The sequence below is a fragment of the Pristis pectinata genome, chromosome 14 (assembly GCF_009764475.1).
Source record: "Pristis pectinata isolate sPriPec2 chromosome 14, sPriPec2.1.pri, whole genome shotgun sequence".
Classification (NCBI taxonomy): Eukaryota; Metazoa; Chordata; class Chondrichthyes; order Rhinopristiformes; family Pristidae; genus Pristis; species Pristis pectinata.
The window spans coordinates 27,170,197-27,194,126 of record NC_067418.1 but is presented as its reverse complement, the minus strand read 5'-3'; the positions used below and the strand labels follow the sequence as shown (position 1 = coordinate 27,194,126).

Below are 23,930 nucleotides of genomic sequence, written 5' to 3'. Positions count from 1 at the left end.
TATGCTGACCAAGTTATTGCCTTGAGCTAATCCCATTTCCCTGCATTTGGCCCATATCCATGTATTTTTCTAAATGCTTTTTAAACATTGTAATTTTATCTGTCTCTCTACCACTTCTGGCAGCTCGTTCCACATACCCACCAAAGTCTGTGTGGAGAAAGTTGTTCCTCGGATCCCTTTTAAGTCTTTTCCCTCTCACCTTAGACCTATGCCCTCTAATTTTAACAAAAGGACTCCCCTACTCTTTGGTGGGGGAGGAGATTATGACCATTCACCTTATCTATGCCCTTATGATTTTATAAACCTATACAGTGGCATGCAAAAGTTTGGGCACCCCGGTCAAAATTTCTGTTACTGTGAATAGCTAAGCAAGTAAAAGATGACCTGATTTCCAAAAGGCGTAAAGTTAAAGGTGACACATTTCTTTAATATTTTAAGCAAGATTACTTTTTTATTTCCATCTTTTACAGTTTCAAAATAACAACAAAGGAAAGGGGCCCGAAGCAAATGTTTAGGCACCCTGCATGGTCAGTACTTAGTAACACCCCCTTTGGCAAGTATAACAGCTTGTAAATGCTTTCTGTAGCCAGCTAAGAGTCTTTCAATTCTTGTTTGGGAGATTTTCGCCCATTCTTCCTTGCAAAAGGCTTCTAGTTCTGTGAGATTCTTGAGTCGTCTTGCACGCACTGCTCTTCTGAGGTCTATCCACAGATTTTTGATGATGTTTAGGTCAGGGAACTGAGGGCCATGGCAAAACCTTCAGCTTGTGCCTCTTGAGGTAGTCTATTGTGGATTTCGCGGTGTGGTTAGGATCGTTCTCCTGTTGTAGAAGCCATCCTCTTTTCATCTTCAGCTCTTTTACAGACGGTGTGATATTTGCTTCCAGAATTTGCTGGTATTTAATTGAATTCATTCTTCCTTCTACCAGTGAAATGTTCCCTGTGCCAGTGGCTGCAACACAAGCCCAAAGCATGATGGATCCACCCCCGTGCTTAACAGTTGGAGAGGTGTTCTTTTCATGAAATTCTGCACCCTTTTTTCTCCAAACTTTCCTGTGTCCTCACCACAAAGTTCAGCATCAGAAGTTTGCAAAGGAACATCTAAATAAGCCTGATGCATTTTGGAAACCAGTCCTGTGGACTGATGAAGTTAAAATAGAACTTCTTGGCCGCAATGAGCAAAGCTATGTTTGGAGAAAAAAGGGTGCAGAATTTCATGAAAAGAACACCTCTCCAACTGTTAAGCACAGGGGTGGATCCATCATGCCTTGGGCTTGTGTTGCAGCCAGTGGCACGGGTAACATTTCACTGGTAGAGGGAAGAATGAATTCAATTAAATACCAGCAAATTCTGGAAGCAAACATCACAACGTCTGTAGAAAACAAAAGCTGAGGGTGAAAAGAGGATGGCTTCTACAACAGGATAACGATCCTAACCACACCTTAAAATCCACAATGGACTACCTCAAGAGGCACAAGCTTGAAGGTTTTGTCATGGCCCTCACAGTCCCCTGACCTAAACATCATCGAAAATCTGTGGATAGACCTCAGAAGAGCAGTGCGTGCAAGACGGCCCAAGAATCTCACAGAACTAGAAGCCTTTTGCAAGGAAGAATAGGTGAAAATCTCCCAAACAAGAATTGAAGGACACTTAGCTGGCTACAGAAAGCACTTACAAGCTGTGCTACTTGCCAAAGGGGGTGTTACTAAGTACTGACCATGCAGGGTGCCTAAACATTTGCTTCGGGCCCCTTTGTTGTTATTTTGAAACTGTAAAAGATGGAAATAAAAAAGTGATCTTGCTTAAAATATTAAAGAAATGTGTCATCTTTAACTTTATGCCTTTTGGAAATCGGGTCATCTTTTACTTGCTTAGCTATTCATGGTAACAGAAATTTTGACCAGGGGTGCCCAAACTTTTGCATGCCACTGTATAAGGTCACCCCTCCGCCTCCTATGCTCCAGGGGAAAAATGTCCCAGCTTATCCAGCCTCTCCTTGTAGCTCAAGCCACTCAGTCCTGGTAACATCGGCATGAATCTGTTCTGCACCTTGTACCCAGGTGACCAGAACTGCACACAGTATTCCAACTGCGGTCTCACCACCTGTCTTGCTGAGTGTTTCTAGCATTTTCTGTTTTTATTTCAGGTTTAAAGCATCTACAATTTTTAAACTTTTGCACGTCATTGCACAGATACAAGATCTCTCAGCTCAATCTTTGCTTGAACTCTTGATTTTGGCATTTACTGAAAGAGCATGTACTTTTTTTGGGAAACAAATTACTTGTGTGGGTTCTTTGCCAGCTTGGTTTGAGACTTCAAAGTATAGTGTTGGGACTCCCTGCATTTTAGCTCTGACTCATCAAAGAAAAATAGCTGACATTTGTCCTGCACGGGAGGATGTGGTACCTAAGATTGGGTGTATCAGTAATTGCGGGTATCCCCATATGGAAGAATTTAATTTACAATGACTTTAATGCTAAAATAGAGCTGTTATAAAATATTATTACGCCATACAAATCAAATGCTAGCTGATGTTTACAAACACCTTCAATTTGATCATAATTGCCTCCCACCCACTGTGTCTTCACAACGTACAGTTAAGAATGCAGCACTCTAATATTTTTCAAATACTTGCTATTGGGTTACATTGCTCTGCACAAAAAGCAATGCTTAACCTTGAAAGCCAAATACAAAACAGATGAATTTTCTGTAACACATCTGGGCACTGAATTTGGAGGGAATGGGATTATACTTTCTTCCCACCGATATGATAATGTGTAACGTGAGGTTCATTTAACTAAGGTGGTAAGCTCACTGTTGAAACATCTTGCTCATCTGGTAAGAAACTGACAAACTGGAGTCCAAGTTGTAGTTTTCTATGGCTCCATGTGAATTTGGTGTCCTTTCCATCATTAACTGCTCAGTAAATATCTTGTGGATTAATGAGCTCCCTTGTGGAGTTGCAAACTGCAAGACACAAGTAAAGGTGCCTGTCACCAGATGAGTCTCAGCTTTCAATTTTCCCAGGATGTTCCAATAATTTTCTTCACAGGCAGTTGACAGATTGCTGGAATATGATTCCATGGCATTGTTCTTGTGAGATTTTGGACTTCAAGTTTAAAGATGTCAGTTAAATCTTGATTTATTTTCCTTTCTCCTTGTTGGAGGAATGTAGTGAGAAGTCTGTAGCACCTCACATAGGTCACCTTTGGGGGGGAAATCATTTCACCAAACACATCTCCCTGGTCCATACAGTTCAGCTAATCATGGCTTGACTTTCAGGTTTTTTTTTGAAGTTCTATTTTTGGCTTGGATATAAACAACATTATTAAATATACTAATTTTGTGGAGAATTGTTTGTTTCTTTTTGGGGAAAATACGTGACAGGGGCACCAGGAGCTTTCCATTAAGGATATGAAGTTCCAGTTCAATCTGACATTAATATGGTTAAGGGCAATTATTAACCATGTATAAATGAAAGTCACATGTTAAATTATCGACATCAACATCAGGACATTAAGGAACATTGACAACTTTGACAGATGGCAAAGCTAAGATCAAGGGCAGAGCATTTTTTGGCTCTTGCATGTCACCCAGTTATGTCACCCAAAGCCTTGTCGCCACTTAGGGCCTTGTTGCATGAGTTCTGGATCATCTTGGTAAGTAATATGCCAATTTGGGGCATTTTTGTTTGGAGCAGTGAGTACAGGAAAATCTGGGTCCTGTTTTATTATATCTCAGGCATGCCTACAACAATTAAGCTGACTTTGGTAGCTTCCAGAATTCCTGGTTTAAGAGCAGAGTGAGATCGTAATTAGAAGGACTTAAGGAAATTATTCATTATTATGTTGTTGGGGAAACTGGTGATGGGCAATTGTTTTATGTTGTCTAATTTTACCACGCTGTGAAGATTCCACAGCACCCCATGTAGGTCATATTAGAAAAAAAATCATTTCACTTCACCAAACACAAACCCTAAATGCTAAGCACAAATCCAACTCTCAGCAGTGTAAATGGAAAATGCTGAAAATTCTCAGTAAACCATGCAGCATCTTGCAGAGAGAAACAAAACGTTCAAAGTTAATGTCTTTTAAGCAGAATTCTCAATATTTTACTTGAAAGCAATTTCAAAGAAAATTAGAACAGTAGATACTGGAAACCTGAAATAAAGACAGAAGATGCTATAAACACTTAGCAGGTCAGGCTGTATGTGTGGAAAGATAACTTGAAATGTTACCTCAGTTTGAAGAGAGGAAACAGTCTGAATTTGCAAGACATGGAGGGCCAGAGAGAATAAAGGGGATGTCTATATAGCGTGGAGATCCAAGGTGAATGAGGGCAGTGAAAGAATGTGAATACAAAAGAGCACACTGGAACTGAGAGGCTGAACACAGCAGTTTGCAGCATTTTCTGTTTTTATTATATCAAAGATATGCCTTTCTAAGAAAAAAAGAGCACCCCTTAGGTAAAATAGATTGAGGAACCATGAATCTTTTCCCTCACAAGTTTAATAATTTGTCAAATTGTTATTGAAATTGTTAATGCTAAAGAGAAACTTCAGTGGACTGAGGGTTACTGAAGTCACCTTGGCTTTGTAGGTAGAAATTGTGAGCTAGAAGGTCAGGGTTTCAAATTCAAACATAGAACTTAGGACAATTTAGGGCAATTCTTAGTCTTGTTTGATGACATGGCATTTGAAGCAAAACAACATCAATGAAGAGGTTCGTGGTTAAACTTCTAGTTTGTACTGAATTTTCTGATCTCAGCCTCAGCGGACACTGGGACACCAGCATTCCTGTGTTAATGAGCTCCCAGTGGATAATTGGGTGATTGCTGTTGGAAAATAAGCATCTGTGAACAATGGGTGAAAGCTCATTCTGAGGGAAAGCGTATCAGTCGCTGGAATCAAAACCTCATAAGTTAGCACTTTCTGGAAAGAAGAATGGATTAGGAGAAATTTTGTTAAAAATAGAGGGGAAAAATTAAAAGGAGTGATATTCAATGTCTTTAGAGGCAGCCTGAACGCTGAAAATGCACTTTATGGCTCAAATGCATTGCATTAGACTAGGGCCAATCACCTCTAGAATGTGGCTCTATTCTAGCTCAGATTATCAGGTGTAATAGAAAAATGGGTAAAAATTGAATAATCCAGACTAGTCATCCTGGATTTCAAAAGGGAAGATCATACTTAAGCAACAAAATATAGAGAAAGGTTGTGAAGCAGATGTTAACTGTTTTGTATAAGGCCATAGACAAAATCAAACCGGGGTTTGCAATTGTTTTCGAGAAGAATTGAAAAGCAGAGTAGTTACACTAAACTTGAGAGTACTGTGCATATTATTAGAAAGGTACTGCAAATGATGCGCAAATGATTCACAAGCATATGAGAACTGAGATGATGTATTTACCAGGAAAGGTTGAACAAGCTAGAGTTTCGTTCTCTCTCAAAAGGCTGAGCAGGGGGAAATAACTAAAAGAGTTGCAATGATGATGGAAGAAACAGTTGATGGAAATTATTCCTCCTGTGGAAGAGTACAAAACTAGAGGTCATAAAGATGTCATTAATAAACTGTAAGGAATTCAGGAAGATCAACTTAACTGAAGAATGGCAAAAATGTGGCCAAACTACCCGAAGGAACATTTAAGGGAGAAAGGAATAGGTGGGGATACAACTTGGGCTGCATGGAATGGGATGGAAGGAGACTCATGTTCAAGATAAGTGATAGCAAGTTGGTGCTAATAGCCTTTATATGTACTGAATACATTATGTACTCCGTGGGATTGGTTTCACTGTTATTAGCCCTAATGCTGCCTGTTTCAAAATCTCAATAGAAGATATAAGTATAGATGTGGGTTAATGATTTTAGGGCATCAAGCCAGGGAGATGATGACCTCTGACCCCTGGTCTTCCTCAAGTACGCCTGATTTTGAATAATGTCATGAGGTCAGCTTTCGTGTGAATGCTGAAGACCACCCACAGAGAACATACTGAAGGGAAAGATACTGAATACACTTGATGAACAGAAACTTAGGGACACCTTAAACTGTCATAATTACTTTGATGGCAGTCCCACAATTGTGTTAAGCATGGAAGGAACAGTAATATGCATGTAATCAAAATGGCATGGAATGTGAAGATGCTAGGGTTCCCAGGACTGCAATTTATGATCACTTCTGAGGAACTGGTCGTAGGGGAGGCACTATGTATCTCCCAGTACCAATATATCTTAGGCAGTTACTTGGGTTGAGGGTGGCTTGCTTCCACACCAGTTCAGGAGGACCTAAGTAGAATTTGCAAACTACCACAAAGAGCAGTGGTGCTTGAAACATTGGATGAGTTGTTTGAGAAGTTGTGCGTTTCTTCTGTTGTGTACACATAATCATTGGCAATGTACTACAATACAAACTTTAGTGCACTGTTCAACTGAGGGAAAGTACAGCTCTCGTGGTGAATGTAAAAGTTCCCACAGTACTGCTTTGAAGAGGAATAGGATAATTGTCCCATATATCCAAACCGATATGACTAAAGCATTTTAGGTGGTTGTTATCACATTGTTGATTGTGGCAACTTCTTGTATAAGGAGTTTGTATGTTCTCCCCGTGTCTGCATGGGTTCCCTCCGGGTGCTCCGGTTTCTTCCCACATTCCAAAGACGTACAGGTTAGGAAGTTGTGGGCATGCAATGTTGGCATCGGAAACGTGGCGACACTTGCGGGCTGCCCCCAGAACACTCTACGCAAAAGATGCATTTTGCTGTGTGTTTTGATGTACATGTGATTAATAAAGAAATCTTAAATTGGCTGTTGCAATTCTTACAACAGCAATTAAACTTAAAAGCTTAAAATTAGTTGCAAAATGTTTGAGGATGTCCTGAGGTTGCAAATGTTGCATTCTACACATTCTGCAGCCAAGCGCAGCAAAGTGTAGATATTAAGCTCAGTGACAGGGTTGCTAATCAATCAAACTGCTGTGTATTGAATGTCTTAAAATGTCTAAAGCATTGCAGTAGTTGCACTCACGGTGAATATCCCTTGCAGATAGAAGCTCAAAAGCTCACAAACTGACCTACTCCCTGTTGCTTATTTGCCCTCTGCTGTGCTCCAAACTGGAATCCTATTAAGCGTTTGGTCAAAGCTGACCCTTTATGATGTTGATTTTGGGATAACTGGTAGTTGTGATGCCACTGAAGATCAAGGAGAAATTGTGCAGCTTTCTTTTGTTTGGTCTAGCCATTACCTGATTAAGTGGATTAGTAGCTGGCCCACACTTCATCTTGAAGTTGGACTCTTGTGCACGAGGAATCATTCTGAAACTATTCAATGCATTTCTGATTTCTTTTAGAAACTGAAGTACATTTTAATATTGTTTCTGGCAAACCATGGTGTGTGAAATTAATAAGAATGTCTGTGGAGTAATTAAAAGAAATAATTACTTTTTCAATCACTTTAATTTAAAAATGCCCCAAGCTGAATAAAAACATTTGGAATAGGAACCAATTACAATTGGGTATTAGAATATCTGCAGAGAGCTTTCAACAGATCGGCTGGATTATTGCCTTCTCAATGACCGTCTAAGCAATTCCAACTGTGTTAAATTTGATGGAATTGAACTGTAACGGCAACATTCAACTGCTGAAGTAAAAGGCACAGTCTTTATTTAGTGTGCCTACTGGCTTATCCAGTATTTTTAAGAGTTAAAACACATAATGAAGATAAGTAATGCTGATAATCCTTTTGTGCCTTTTATCTTAGTATGTACTCACATGTAGAAATAGACTTTCAAGATTAATTGTACCTCCATTAATACCAAGTCTGCATGTATGATAAACCCTGAGAAGCTATATCAGCTCGTTATCGTGAATTAGCTGTGGTATAAATTCAATTTTATTCTTATATATGGTTTTGTAACAAGTTAAATGTTACTGCTTTTTTTTAATTGAAATTTATAACACTTCTAAAAGTATAGCGAAAGTAGCTGTGATGTTCAATTGTCAAAAATGGAACTGATGTAATATTTTAGCACTTATTACATTATTGTACAAATCTCATAAAGTGTATGTACAAAGTAACCCTTAATCCTTCCATTTATTGTGGGGCCATTGCACAAGGCACGTTAAATATATGATTAACATCATCATCTTCCTTTCTTGGATGCTGGTATTATGACATTTTCTATTTCAAATGCATCAATTCTTTCTCTCCATTCCTGTTGACTCACACAAATAACTGTTGTCTTCATCTACAGGTTTTTGTTTAAGAATTTTAGTGCAAGCTTAACAATGATTTGGAAAGGAATTAAATGGTCAGTGTTGAGCTGTAATAATAAGGTAATCTTGCTCCTTTGTTAATCATTATGCTTAACGATTATGCTTAGAATATTGTAAGCAATTCAGAATTGCTATTATTGCTCAGGTCCAAAGAGAGTAACTAGTCCTTTGTGGAATTGGATTGTGGAGAGCATTTTTTTTTTACTTGTTCATTCACAGGATGTGGATCTTGCTAGACAGATCAGAACTTCCAGTGCACTTGACGGAGCATATTATTAGGCTATTTCAGAGGGTAGTTAAGAATCAACCACTTTGCCATGTTTCTGGAACCACATGTAGGCCAGACCAGTTAACAATAGATTTCCTTCCCTAAAGGACATGAAATTACTGAAGCCACACATTTTAATTCTATTTATTTAATTGATTCATTTATTTTATATTTATAATTTATATTAAATTTAATTTGAACTTCTGCCTCTGGACTATTAGATCAATAACATAGCTGCTGGCATATACCACACCAGTTGTGTGAAGTAATCTAATGCTCACTGGGAAAGACAATATAGAAATTGGATCAGATTGATTTATTTAAAGAATTCTGAAAGATCAAAAAAACAGAAGCTGAGATTACCTCAACAACAGTGGCAGTGAAGAGGAGGCTCCAAAATTCGACTGTGCACAAGGACCAAGACACATTACACAGTAGAATAAACCTTTCTTCTGCATTATGGAAGTGGAGTTCAGAAAGGAAGTGGTTTATGGAGAGGATTGTATGGTGGCAGATGGTGAACGGGAGGAGATTTGAGGAGAGCATCATCGCTGGAACCAGGGAGATGATCACACCTGTGTGGAGCAGCATGGGTGGGGAGAAGAGGTGCCTAGAAAGTAGTGGTTGGGAAGTAAAGCACATGATTGTGGGAGGGAGGACTGAGCTAATTGGCAGCAAGGAAGTTGTGGTGGTGATCACCTGCAATGGAAATTTAAAGCAGCACTCATTTAGAGGAAGGTGGAACTCTTGGATTTTCTGAGTTGTTTAACTAACACATAGGGAGGCTTCAAACATCCAATTAAAGCTGTTTCATTGCAGTCTTGGGCTTGGTATACGCTGTAGAATTTTGTGTAAATAGTATTGAAAGACATTGTGTGCCATATGTTTTCATTATCCATGTGCCTGCATCATTGATAGTCAAAGCTGTAAAGATTTTACTGCTTCTGAATGTCTCTAATTTCAAAAACATTTAAAAACCTTTAATAATGGTATGAATAAAGTATAACTTTTACATTTTTTAAATTTTTAAAGTAAAATCTGCTAAAACACTAAAAGACACTAAACAAAACCAACATGATTTTTTAAAAATGTAATATTTCCACTTTCTTTTCCATAGCTCAATGATCCCAGTTGAAGTCAGTGGGGTCTCAGATCCTGCCCCCGTTTTAACCTGGTACGTGCTCTAGGAACTTTTTTTCCCACCATAAATGCGGAGAATCTCAGCAAGATTGAGTTCTATCGCTGGACTCCACTGAGAGTCTAGTGGCAAAGACTACAGGAGAGTGCTTATAAAAGTTTAATTAGGAAGGTGAAGAGGGGAGATGAAATGGCGCTAGAAGGCAAGATTAAGGAAAATCCCAGAGCAATTTTTAAGTATATTAAGAGCAAGAGGGTAACCAGGGAAAGAATAAGGCCTGCTTGGGACCAATGGTGCAACCTGTGTATGGAGCCAGAGGATGTAGGTGAGGTCTTAAATGAATAATTTGTTTCTATATTCCATATAGAGAAGAATGTTGTAGTTGGGGAATTCATGGAGTGGGACTGTGGAATTAGATATTTTAGCGAACACAGAGCTGAATAAATCCCCAGGACCTGATGAGATGTATCCCAGGCTGTTGAGGGAGACAAGGGAAGAGATTGATGCCAAGGGACAGAACTAATCTGCACTTGGAGGGGCAGGGATTGGTGAGGCATAGTCAGCATGGCTTTGTTAATGAGAGGTCCTGTTTGACTAATATTGTTGAAATTTTTGTGGTGACTAAGTGTGTTGATGAGGACGGTATTGTTGATGTCGACCACACAGATTTCAGTAAAGTCTTTGGCAAGGTCCCGTTCGCCACAGGATACCCAGCCTCTGACCTGTTCTTGTAACGCACTGTTGTGTGTCTGATCTAGTTGAGTTTCTGGTCCATGGTGATCCCTGCGATATTGATAGTGGTGGACTCGGCAATGGTAATGCCATAGTAGGTGATTAGATTCTCTTGGAGGTGGAGCGTGGAAATAGACTGAACACTCTTTTTCAATTGACCTGAGAGGCCAAATGGCCTTGTGTTGCAAATTTTCTAATGTTCTATGAGCAATTGTGATCCAAATAGCTGATTAATTTTTACACTACAATTTAAATCGAATTAATTTTTGATTTCAGCAATTCAAGTTTCATTTTATTCCCACCGATGAAATGTATCACAATTTATTTATTTAACATGACCAGAAGTAATTATTTTGGTACCAGGTGTAGCTAACACAGCCCTCCATTGAATTTGGTCAATGAGCATTCATCCATACTATGTACTGTAGTTTGGTCTCCACAATAACTGCAAGCTGGGTGCTGGCTGATTGCATGGAGGCCTGATCCAGTTTAGAAACTGACATATGGCATATCAAAAGAAAAGTGAGCTGTTGGTTCCATGACAAGGGACCAGTTAGTGGTTGATGTCAGTTGCAGTTTTCTTGCCATGGGACCTCCTCTGTTACGCCCTGCGATGACATCCTTAACCATACACAATGTTGTGATACACTTTATCCAACTAATAACTGAACAGAGTTAGGTATAGGTTTGAAGTACCTTCCTGAAAAGCTTGCTTGTTGCATTCTACCTCCTAATATGAGGAGGAGTGATGTGATTCAGAACCAGAAGACATGCATGATGAATTAGCTGGTGAACTCCTGTGCTGTTGATACTTGTTGTATATCACATAACTCCATACTAGCACATCTGCTGTAAGGTGGAGATGGCAAAGAATGAAGTCCGAAGGGTTGTGATATCCACTTTCCATGAGGAGCCTGCCAGTTTGCTGAGAAGGTATCATTGTATCTCTGCGTCAGTATAATTTTAACAGAAATATACAACTCATATTTGGTTATGTATAATGAGATTCTGACTTCCTCTTGTTAATAGGTAATGTCCATGAAATTCTAATTCATGTGTTATTTTACTAGATATGTTATTGGCACAAATTAACAGAGAAGCCCAGAGTATGGCAGAATTCCAGGGAGTGGGTGATGGTCAACATGTCACGCTGTGCCTAACAGAAACTGTAGCAGTAACAGGTAAATTATAATAAATGTTATTTTTTCTGATGTTAATTTTTGAACATTTTCTCATTGAACCATGCACCAATGATTTTTAGGAAGAATAAAAGGCAACTTTCAAACACAGTTTAGTATTCCAAATTATTACATTTTTTATCTCTCACAATTGTTATATTCACTTGTTTTTCCCTTTTATTTGGATGCAAAATTTTAAACAAAATGTTTGTGTCAATTGTATTGTTTCAATGCAAAGTTCTTTTAGCTGTAATGTATGTCACTGCTTTAAATCTGTTACCAGTTATCTGGACAATACCATGAACATTATTGTTTGAATTGGTGAAAGAAGGAAAGGGAAAACAATAACATCTGTTGACAACTTGATGTTTGACAGTTTTTTCATGCGGAGAAGTGAAAAGCAGGCTTTATGCTTGCAGATCGCCACATGGCAAACTCTTGATTTCCTTCGTGTGTTTCAAGGAAAATGATGAAGGAAATGAAATTTGACATACAAGTTATTCTAGGTTATACCTGCACTCTATAGCAAAAATGGCACTGGCATAAGCTTTTGATCTGCTCATTCGAGGAAGAGTCTGTCGAAAGAGTCAATCTAACAAGGAAAGAAAAAAGAATTATATTGTTTCTCACTTCCTTTGGCCTTTTCTCAGAAGCCTTGCTTCATGTGTTAATAGATGTAATGAGAAGGATGCTGGATTTCTTTGCATTATACGTTTTGCACTGTACCTATCCAGAACAGTAATGAATTTTTTTATTTAGATGGTGATCGATTGGAAAATATGGATGGTGTGAGTTTACAAGCCGTTACCCTTGCAGATGGTACAACAGCGTATATTCAACACAATCCTAAAGGTGTAGATTTTCTTGGAAAATTTCTATTGTGCAACAATTCTGTTGTCTAATGAATGTGTATTTTACCGAGTTTGGTCATTGGCATGACTTTGCCTGCAGCTCCAACTATATTTAAATATATTTTAAACAATATATTTTAAAATGAAGGAAATCTGAGGAAATGTGTGTTCGTCATAGAAAAATAAAAGTATAACACCTTGCCCCACCACCACTGCTCCTCACCTCTCTCAATTTTGTTTGTTTTCTGCTTCGCTCCTTGTGTTTGGGGTACAATTCCAGAGGCACCAAGTGTCCCTTGGTATCTCATCCAATAGTTGTGGGTATCAAAACACATCTGACACCAACCCCTTTCCAGCAGGAAGTTGAAAATCCAATTGAATTTCTTTTTATCTCCTTATGGTGAAGACAGCACCAATTTTAGCCATCTGTGCTTAACCAAAAGCAGATAACTCAAACCTGATTGGTCATTAATACTGGATGCTTTCCTGGTCAGTGAGACAGCCACAGCTAGAGTTACTAATTGAAAGAACCTATTATGTACTGTATGATGATGTATATCATCTATTTCAGATGGAAAGTTGATTGATGGACAAGTTATTCAACTAGAGGATGGTTCTACAGCATATGTACAACATGTTTCAGTACCAAAACCCGGTGAGCAATGATATTATGGTCTACTCAAGACTTTGGGGTATCTTGCTATATCTTAATTTAATATTGGCAGCAGCTGCATGTCTGATACCATGTAGTGAGTCAAAAGATAGTAGGATTGGTGAAAGTTCAATTATACGATGTTTTACACCAGATATGATTAGATAGTAGTTTAGAGCAAAAGGCACAAGCTGACATTTTTGCTAACATCTAACTCAATGGTATTGACAAATGCTATGACGATTCAACTATTTTGCATTTATCCGGAAGAAATATTCAGAAGTTCTTTATTTTGTCATATTGTAGGAGATTGTTTGCGTTTTGAGGATGGACAGGCAGTTCAACTAGAGGATGGATCAACTGCATTTATTCATCATTCACCAAAAGGTACATTTTTCAAGTTTTATTTGATAAAGTGATTATTCGATAAAAATATGACAATTCACTATTTACTTTGTTCTCTCCTTGATTAAGATGGCTATGATCCAAGTGCAGTGCAAGCAGTCCAGCTGGAAGATGGAACCACTGCCTATATCCACCATACAATACAAGTTCCACAATCTGACACCATCCTCACTGTTCAAGCAGATAGTACGCTGGCAGGACTACACACAGGAGAAACCACAGTAGATCCTGAGACCATTAGTGCACTTGAGCATTATGCCTCAAAAGTAATTGTCTATTGAAACCTCAATTCTGTAAAATTACCTGGTGCCTCAACTTTTTGAGTGGTTTTGATATATGTTTTAATTTGGTGTTTAGTATAATGTTCAAAAATACAGTTGCAGTTTTGGTGTAATCTTTAAAAATGGTCTTAAGCAAGATATTTTTAACTCCTGAGTTGAAGGGGGAAATTTAGTTTTGGTGAGGACTGAAAGAGCAAGATGTGAAGAAGTTGGGTCAATGTCAGCAGTTATGAGAAGTAAGTTTGTTAAGCATAAATTATATCACCATTTTAAAAAAAACATCTTGTCTGATAGCATTTGATATTGTTTTTCCATAGGTAACCGCTGATGGAAATGATAGTGTCAGCAGTACAGGACTGGTGAATGAAAATGATCATGAAAAAAAAATGCAGGTAAGGCGATTATTGCTTTTCATTAAGAACTAGTGCACTAACAGTGATACCATTGCTCATTGTGCAATGAATCTGTGCGCAAGACTTGAGATTTGCAGAATAGGTTTAATTTATTCAAGACTTTCTAAGCCAATAAGCAATCTTTATCCGTTTTTTTAAAAACATTTAGTGAGAGCTGAGTAAAAATTCTTCAGAATGTCACGAACCAGCAACAAAAGAAACACACTGAGCATGATTCAGTGTTAAAACTAATTAATCACTACTTATGATAATACGTAAAATAAAAGTAAAAATGTTAGTATGTTAGAAATTCAAACATGTTAAACCTTGAACGTTAACCCCTAAAACTAAACTCTTCGTGTGTGTGTGTGTGTGTGTGTGTGTGTGTGTGTGGCAAAGTCCCAAACTCCAAGTTCAGGAATGGTTCTTAAAGTTCAGTTCTGCAAGCCATAAGGTGAAACATGAGTAAGGGCTTCTTCAACAACCACCGTTGTCTGAAGATAAGACGTAGACATAGAGAAACATAGAGAGAGTAAATACGAAATCCAAATGTTCCACGATGGAACCCAAGCGACACTTAAGTGTTTACTCGGTAGTGACTTCCTCACCCCGAAAAGCATCCGAATCGTGGTCGTCCACACACAAATACCTGTTTCCTTCTACAGGTCAGCAACAAAGTGAACTCCACCGGATTACTTCCAATTTCCATACATGGATTTCAGTGGCAGACACAGTTATTGTTTCTCATCCATTGATAGAGAACACTAGCAGACTGGTGTCTCTCTCCCTTCTTCTCTCTCTCTCTCTCTTCTTCTTCTGCTTTCTTCAACAACGTCATTACGTCCTTTATCTTCTATTGACGTAAGCACGCCACACACACACACACACACACACACACACACACACACACACACACACTCTCTCTCTCTCTATCTTAAAGGGACATTCACTGAGTCCGTAACAAGAAGTAAATAGGAGCAGTTTTTCAGTGACCATACCAATGGAAAGGATGTGTGGAACAGAGAATCGATAATCTTATTCGTCTGCCAGGGACACAGTGTATAAATCTGATTGGAATGATGTTCAGAAGAGTTGTAAACTCATTATTATTGGTGGGTATATTCTGTATAAAATCTTTGAATTGATTTGAACTTTACAATTAAACTCCTTTGGTGATGAGAAAATATTTGAATTAAGTTCTAAAATGGTCATCTGGTGGCTGTCAATTAGCAATGTCAATGTGAAGAAGGGGGTTCATGTAAACTGGGGGTTAATACTTGGTCATTTTTTTGACTGCTTGTTCTGAGTTCTTTCTCATACAGGAAGTTTTGGGAAAGAAATTTGAAAGTTAAATATGCTTGTTGGTAGGCCGAGTAGAAGGAAAGAATGGAACAGCTAATTATATTATTAACAGCTTTGAGTTAAAATGTCCAGGTCTTCTTAAAGACTATTGGACACAAAGACATGTTCATGGCGTGAAGCACAGAAGAGCATGAATGGAAAATAGGTGGCGCTACTTTGATTTTGCAGTGAAACATGAAAACCTTGGTACAGAATTGAGTTAAACTCTGTGAAGAAAAATATAAAGGAACAAAACATAGGAACCTTTTCTTTAAGGCAAGTGCTTAAACATAAAAGAATAGGAACAACTTTGAGGGTGGGTTGTACTGGGGAAGGTTGTAGTGTGTTGTGTGTGAAGACTTGAGTTAATCATGTGCTATCTGATTTAATATACATTGAAAGGCAAAGGGAATTGAATACTAAAGTATCTTAAGTATCTATGGCTGTAGCTGTCTTGCTTCAGTGGAAAATAATGGGGTATTAGGATGTAAACCTACGATAATAAAGGACTATGTAAAGAGTACCTATCATAGTGCCCTTAATATAAGAATTCAGATATGGCCAGTTGGAATACTGTCCTATTTGGTGTCTCTACATGACAAAAGCAAGGAAAAAGCCGACAAGGTTAACCATTCTCTGAAAATCCTAATCTATTCCATTGGGATCATTTTACTGAAGGAAAATTTGCTTGAAAGAGACTTGATTGAACTTCTTAAGATAATGAAATTAAGTGATGAAGTGAAAAGTGTTGAGACAATGACACAGTCTTGTGTGAAATTGGCTCTGAGATGGACCAGATGTTAGTATCATGGTTTGCATGCCATCATTTCTGTGAGCAGTTGATAAATTCTATCATTCTATTATTAAGTAACAGGGCACATATCTTATACTTAGAACCACATAGCATGTGGCTGTTTGGTCCATCAGATCCATGCCTGCTCCCAGGAGAGCAATCCCATTAATCTAAGGCCCCCTCCTTATTTTCCTTACTTCTGCATTATATTCTCCTTCACACATGCCCAGCAATTCCCCTTTAATTCTTTTTGTCATTCATCTACACTACATTATAATTAAGGTGCCAGCATATTGTTATGGGGAAGGAAATATATGTGGTCATGGAGAGAACAAGCAAATCCACACAGACCTGAGGTCAGTGCCAAACTCACATCCCTGGAATGTGAGAATAATTAGAAAATAATAATTGGATTGGGCAGAGTCGGCATGAATTGATGGAAGGAAAATCTATTGGACAAATCTGTTAAAATTTGAGATTGTAAATACCAGAATAGATCGGGGGGACATGTGGATGGGATGTATTTTGACTTCCAGGAGGTATTTGATAAGATGCCACATTGGGGGTTATATAATTAGAGCACATGCAATTTGGAGTAATATACTGGCATAGATTTAGAATTAGTAAACAAAGAGAAAATGGTTGGAGTAAATGTGCCATTTTGAGGTTGAGATGGTGTGACTTGTAGAGAGTATAGCAGAGTTTGCTGCTGGGACCCCATCCTTACAAAATTTTTACCTATGACAGGACCAGGTATAATATTTCTATGTGTGCTGGAGATACAAAGCTGGATAGCAATGTGAATCTTCAGGAAGATGCAGAAAGCTTTTGGGGCTCGTAGAAAGGCTAAGTGAATGGGTGAGATCATGGCATATTGAATATACTGCGGTAAAGTGTGAAATCATCCCCCTTGATTTAAAAAAAAGGCAGAAAAGTGGATTTTTTTTAAAATGGTAAGATCATAAGAACATAGGAAATGGAATCAGAAGTAGGTCAGCTCCACCAATCACTGAGATTGTGGCTAATCTTTTACCTTGGCACCACTTTCCTGCATTAACTCATGATTTCTTAATATGAGAGTTTGATGTTCATAGGGACTTGGATATCCTTGAACATGAATCACTGAAAGATAACATGTAGCAAGCAGTTAGGTACAGAATCTTTGGAATCTTTACCCAAGGGGACAGTGGAGGCTTGGTGTTGTAGTATATTCAAAATGGACAAAGAATAGACTTTTGTTTAAGAGTTATGAAGTTATCACAAGAAAGTGATGCTGAGGTACAAGATCAGCCATGATCTTATTGAATGATGGTGCAGGCACAAGGGGCCAAATAGCATACTCCTGTTTCTATTTTTTATGTTCTTATGATCATTTCAATATGATAAATTAGATTGAATGAGGAAAACCAACATAAATAGAGAATCAGGTTAGAATTTTTTTCTTTTCCTGGAGGATTACTGAGCTTTGAAATTGGCTGCTGACATTTGCAGTGGATGCAATTTCACTGCAAAAATTGAAATGGGAATTGAAAAAGTTTTTAAAGGAGGCTGATAATACTGCATTCTAAAGCTACATGAGATATCAGATAATAAATCTAATGGTCATTGCTGTCTCTTGGAACTCATTTTTGATTGTCTTTTGAAGTAAAGAGAAATTTCAGTGTGCAAGGAGAATGACAAAGAAAATTACATACAGCAAAGCTGAGGAGGATGAGGAGGTCTTGCATTGTTTTGTTTCTCCCAGGAGATTATGTGTTTGGTGTGTAGTCAGTATTGAAGATGAATTGCAACATGATTGAATGATCAAACTAGTTGGACCAATTTTTTTTCCTGTCCATCTACTAGAAATGCATGCTCCTTACTAAGAGCTATGGAGGGTTTTTTTGATAGATTGATTTCTGAGGAGAAAAGAGAACAGGAAAGGGAAATCCAGACATAATGGCTGAGAAACACCAGGAATTGATGGGCTGCATTTGGGTTTTATCAATGCTAGAAAAAAGTTAAAAAGGAAAATCCTAGAGTTCAAGAGGTGTTGGAGCAATGGTTCCTCCAATTAGGAGATGGTTACTATCTTATATTTCAGAGGCAGAAATATTGATTTGGAGACATAAAGGTATTCATTGTTAATTTATACTAATCATTCTACAAGGGAATGGATGCTGTCTAAACCCTTGAGCAAAAAATAAACTGCTGGAAGAATTCAGTTAAGCAACCCCTACAGACGTAAAGGAGGCATCGACATTTCGTTTTGAGATCCTGTGTTTAGGACCTGAAACATCAACACATCCTTTTTGCCACCACGGATGCTCTTGACTCACTGAGTTCTTTCAGCAGTTTATTTTTTTTTGCTACATTTTCCAGCATCTGCATTCCCTCATTTCTCCTCTCTAAACTCTTGATTAACCTGGTTCAAGTAGAAGCATATCACAGGGAAAGAATACATGATTTGTTTCAGGAATACAGGAATTAAATTTGCAGGAATTAAATTTCCAATGCAGGAATTAAATTTGCAAAAAGGACTTCCTGCCTTGTGTAGCACAGTAACCTGTTTAATAAAGTGTCAATAACAGGCAAAATAAGCACAGATTTATTAAGAGGGAGATGAGACTGGCTGTTGTTTTTATTATAATGTGTGATTTACTTAAAAGTCATCAGGACAAAGGAAGAAATAAAAGGGAAAGTGAACTGGTTGAAATTTTTGTTTGTGTGGACAATGTAGAGATTGTAGGTAGATGTAATTAATATTGATACTAGTTCTCTTTTGGAATTGACTGGGTTAGTTTAAATCATACTTTAGTTGATTAGTTTAAACCATACTTTATATGAATCTTAGTGGAATGCTGAGGCTGCCTGCTTCTTGAGTGCAGCTTTTGTGCTGAGATGGCAACAGTTTTCTGCAATCACTGATGCCAATGGATGAAAAAAGAGTCAGCAACTCTGGCAGATTTACTTTCTAGGTTGTTGCCTGTTTGTGCCCTACTAACCAACGTAAACAGCTTTAAAGGCAACCTCTAGAGTTTATTTCTAGACTGACTTTTCAGGAAGGGTTTCTTGTTACTGGCTGCTTTCCTCCTGTTAGGAAGGGAACATTGGAATGAAAGCGTAAACCACTCAGAAAGTTTCCTCAATTTTATAAATTACCCCTCTTCTTTCAGTTAAATAATATGTTGAGATACTGTTAGACTGTGTTAAAATACATTGGCTGCAGTGACATAATACAAATAATGGATGTCATATTTAATCTGGTTGAAGCTGGGGAACATGAATATTACAAAGGTTTGTGCTAGAATTTAACATGTGAATTTTTAACAGTGGGATAATTAGCCATCACTCCCCCCCCACCTGCCCTGCCAATGCCATTTTAAAAGATAGACATTATCGTGCCCACAAATGGTGGTGTGATGGGATCAAGAAATATCACTCTGGTCTAGCAATGCTGTAGCTTATCAGTCTGCTGTTCAACTATTCAGAAATCCCAATCGTTTGGCATCTGACTCAGCATGTGATGCTTGCTGCACTCCCTTCTGATTCACTGGGGGCCCAGTTCCCATGCTCCTTAACAACTCATTGGGGTCCCAGTTCCCTCATTTCGTTCTGACTCACTGGGGATCCAGTGCCTGCACTCCCTTTAAACTTACCAGGTTCACTGGAACAATTATTATTGTACTGTATAAACATCTTGGGGAAAAAAAGTGTGTTGGAGCATTTAATAGGAATAACCTCCAGTAGTCCCAAAGATCTTCTATCCAGCACCACCAAAGCCCCAGCATGTCAGCTTAACAAAGTTTTTCTGTATAGTTTTTTTATATATTTATTTATTAGTCACATGTACATCGAAACACAGTGAAATGCATCTTTTTGTGTTACTTAGAATGTGCTGGGGCAGCCCGCAAGTGTCGCCACTCTTCCAGCACCAGCATAGCATGCCCACACCTCTTCACCTGTCTTTGGAATGTGGGAGGAAACCAGAGCACCCGGAGGAAACCCACACAGACACGGGGAGAACATACAAACTGTTTACAGGCAGTGGCAGGAATTGAACCCGGGTCGCTGGTGCTGTAATAATGTTCCGCTAGATTAAGATGATTTGCTGAAAAGAGAAATTTATCACCTATGTTTGTGTAATTTATAAAGGCAGAAATGATAAATTATTAACAGTACAATAGTAGAAAGTTCAATACAATTTGCTCCTGTTCTATTTCCTAAGATTGTTCTTCAGGGTCATGTGACTGGACGGGTGAGTGCCAAGGCTCAACAGTTAGGAGAAAAGGCATTTCGCTGTGAATATGAGGGCTGTGGAAGACTCTATACTACTGCTCACCATCTCAAGGTAGAATTCAAATATGCTTCAGCTGACATTGATTATTACTTTAAAAAAATAAGCTTGTGAAGTGTTTATTTTAATAGCTTGCCATGTTTTAGAGATTATAAAGAATTTTTCAGACAGTGAATTATTCTTAAAGTGTGTTCTCTGTTGTATAGAACAACATAGCAATCAATTTAAAGTACCACAAACACCAATCCCTTTTTGGGATTTTGGCTGAGGAAGGATTGTTTGCCAAGTAAGTCGGACATTTCAGTGATCCTGTGAACAGGACCAAACAGGGTTGTCTCCTCGCAAAAACCTCAGGATTTTGGTCTAATGTCACATTCAAGATATAGCATTTCCAAGTTAGCAGTCTCCTTATTGCTCCCTGAGCTATCATGTCTAGAGTGTGCTGGAAGTGAGTGATTTTTGTATATTTAATGGAGATGCAAGAGACTTCAGATGCCGGAATGTCACCGTCATTCAGGAACCTTAAACAGCTTTTCCACGTCGCGATGCAGCCTCCTCTATATTGGTGAGATCAATTGTAGACTAGACGACCATTTTTGCAGAGCACCTGCACTCTGTCTACAGTGACCGTTTACAGCTTCTGGTTGCAAGTCATTTCAACTTCCTCTTCCTTTTCCCACACTGTCCTGTCTGTCCTCGGCCTTCTCCACTGCCACAGTGAGGCCAAAATCAAATGAGGAGAACAGCACTTCATATTCCGCTTGGGTAGACTACAGCCCAATGGCATGAACATTGAATTTTCCATTTTCAGGTAACCCACATCCCCCGTGTTCCATTCCCACTCCTGCTGGACTACTCTGGGTCTCTCTCCCTTTGTTCGGCTTTTCCATACCATCCTTTTTGTTATCTAGATTCACCATCCTCCCCCACCTGGTTCCATCAGCCCATCACCTCTGGGTTTCTTCTCCCTTTGTTCACCTTTCCCATCCTGTCCCTCACCTGGTTCCATCTACACATCATCGCTCCATTATCTGGTTCCACCCATGACCTACCAGCCTCTGTCTCTACCCACGCCTCCAGCTATATTCCCTCGACACTCTTACTCCTGAAGCAGAGGATTGACTCAAACTGTCGACTATTTATTTGCCTCCGCAGATGTCAGTTGATCTTCTGAGTTCTTCCAACAGTTTATTTTTTGCTTTGTATATTTAAGCTACACAACAGAATCTAGGCTACACTGAGAAAGAGTTTCAAACCCAAAGTTTCCAATGTGAGTTCATTAAAGCAAGTGGTGTAATTAATAAACTGAACAGAGAATGGGAAGAGTACTACCATCACCAGTACTTTTGCCATATTATCTACTAAGTTAAGGAGCCCAAGCAAGAAGGATGAGGACTTTGTATTTTGAATTGTTATTTTGTTCTCTATTTTGGCATCTCTTGCTTATCTGTCCTGAAGGTATTAACTGATTTCAAACATTGTCCACATAAGCACTTAGAGTCATAGAGCACCACAGCACAGAAACAGGCCCTTTGGCCCATCTAGTCCATGCCGGCCTGATTTTCTGCCTAGACCCATCTACCTGCATCTGGACCAAAGCCGTCATACCTCTCTCATTCTTGTACCTATCCAAACTTCTCTTAAGTGTTACAATGGAACCCACATCCACCACTTCCACTGGCAGCTCATTCCACACTCGCACCACCCTCTGAGTGAAGTAGTTCCCCCTCAGAGTCTCCTTAAAAATTTCACCTTTCACCCTAAACCTATGACCTCTAGTTCTAGACTCACCCAACCTGAGGGGAAAAAGCCTGCATGCATTCACCCTATCTATACCCCTCATAAGTTTGTAAGATCTCTATAAGATCTGCCCTCATTCTCCTGCGCTCCAGGGAATAAAGTCTTAACCTATTCAACCCATCCCTGTATCTCAGGTCCTCAAGTCCCGACAACATCCGTGTAAATTTTCTCTGCACTCCTTCAAGCTTAATGATATCTTTCCTGTAGGAAGGTGACCAGAACTACACACAATACTCCAAATTTGACCTCACCAATGTCTTATACAACTTCAACATAACATCCCAACTCCTGTACTCAGTGCCCTGATTTATGAAGGCTAATGTGCCAAAAGCTCTCTTTACAACCCTATCTACCTGCGATGCTACTTTTAAGAAATTATGGATCTGTATTCCCAGGTCCCTTTGTTCTACTGCATACCTCAGTGCCCTACCATTCCAGTAATAGTCACCAGACAATAAGCAAAACTTAATAGCAGATTATTTTCCCCCAGATACTACACTTTAGGGTATTTATAGCAGTGACACCAAGATTCTGAAATTAACTAACTCAGCACTGACCAAGATTTGAACTTGGGATTTTCTGCATCTGTATGGTTTATTTGTCATTTCAGTTTGGCTTCAACCCCCTGTGATCTCATTCATAATGACATGGAGCTTGCATTATTCGCTCCGTAGTAATTAACAATGATGATCATAACTGGAGTACTAATCATAGTTAATACCATCTGAAATCAGTATCATATGACAAGATTTCAGTTCATACTTTCTTCCACTTTCGATTTGATCTACACTGACCAAGGAGATAGAAACAAGGGATGAATGTCTGCTTGCATTGTCTAAAGAAAGCTAGATGGGTCAGCACATTGACTGACTGGCTGGCTATGAGAAGACTGTGTAAATACCTTCAGCATTATTTCTAACTAAAAATAAGAGATAAAATTCCAACAGTTGAGAAAATTACTTGAATTATAGAAAAAAAACCATGACTTCTGGAACAAATTGTCAGTGGGCTGCCATTGCTTCAATGTGTGGGCCTCTGCCTTCAGGATGAAAGAAAAGTATAAGGTGCATTTTGCTTTCTCTTGCCCTTTTTCCCATCCCTTTCAAATAAGTTTTCAAAAACTTGGGGCTAGCAGTCAAGCTGGAGCTGAAAAGGTGCATTAAAGCAGCACTGTGCTGCGAATCTGTGCCTGTTTGTGCAAGGTCACCCAGCAGAGAAAATTAATTACACAAGACGCACTCTAAGCTATACATTGTGTCACATTTTGCATGATCAAAGGCTTTTACATGCACAAAGGTTCCTCTTTTGCAAGCACTTATTGGACTGCAGGGGGTGGGAGGGTGAGTTGATGGGATGGAAGGTAGGTGGTGAGATGGGAGCAGGGAGAAGATGCGGCATTGTGTCATTTAAAAAAAAATTAGGCCAGTATCAGTTAGAGAGGCAATTAAATATTTTGGGGGAGGATCCAGGGAGATGACTGGGGGCCTGAGGACAATTGGCAGCAAGGTTTGGAGGGAATGGGAAAGGAGTGAACACTTTAGAAGAACACTGAGGAGTG

At 38.9% G+C, this 23,930-nt stretch overlaps 1 protein-coding gene across 6 annotated transcripts in view; it reads left to right on the top strand.

The window, feature by feature from the left end:
* Window positions 1–23,930, top strand: part of znf143a (zinc finger protein 143a) — a 49,670-nt gene that overhangs the window by 1,730 nt on the left and 24,010 nt on the right. For 3 of the 6 annotated variants that reach the window (XM_052029607.1, XM_052029609.1, XM_052029606.1), the window contains exons 2-10: window positions 8,244–8,325; window positions 9,651–9,707; window positions 11,474–11,584; window positions 12,341–12,433; window positions 13,004–13,087; window positions 13,391–13,471; window positions 13,559–13,755; window positions 14,088–14,162; window positions 20,504–20,626. In XM_052029607.1, coding sequence (XP_051885567.1) covers window positions 11,476–11,584; window positions 12,341–12,433; window positions 13,004–13,087; window positions 13,391–13,471; window positions 13,559–13,755; window positions 14,088–14,162; window positions 20,504–20,626 — 762 coding nt within the window. In that variant the 5' untranslated portion in view covers window positions 8,244–8,325; window positions 9,651–9,707; window positions 11,474–11,475. Of the gene's footprint in view, window positions 1–8,243; window positions 8,326–9,650; window positions 9,708–11,473; window positions 11,585–12,340; window positions 12,434–13,003; window positions 13,088–13,390; window positions 13,472–13,558; window positions 13,756–14,087; window positions 14,163–20,503; window positions 20,627–23,930 lie in introns of those variants that run through there. The other 3 variants (XM_052029605.1, XM_052029608.1, XM_052029610.1) reach the window with 2 other exon arrangements.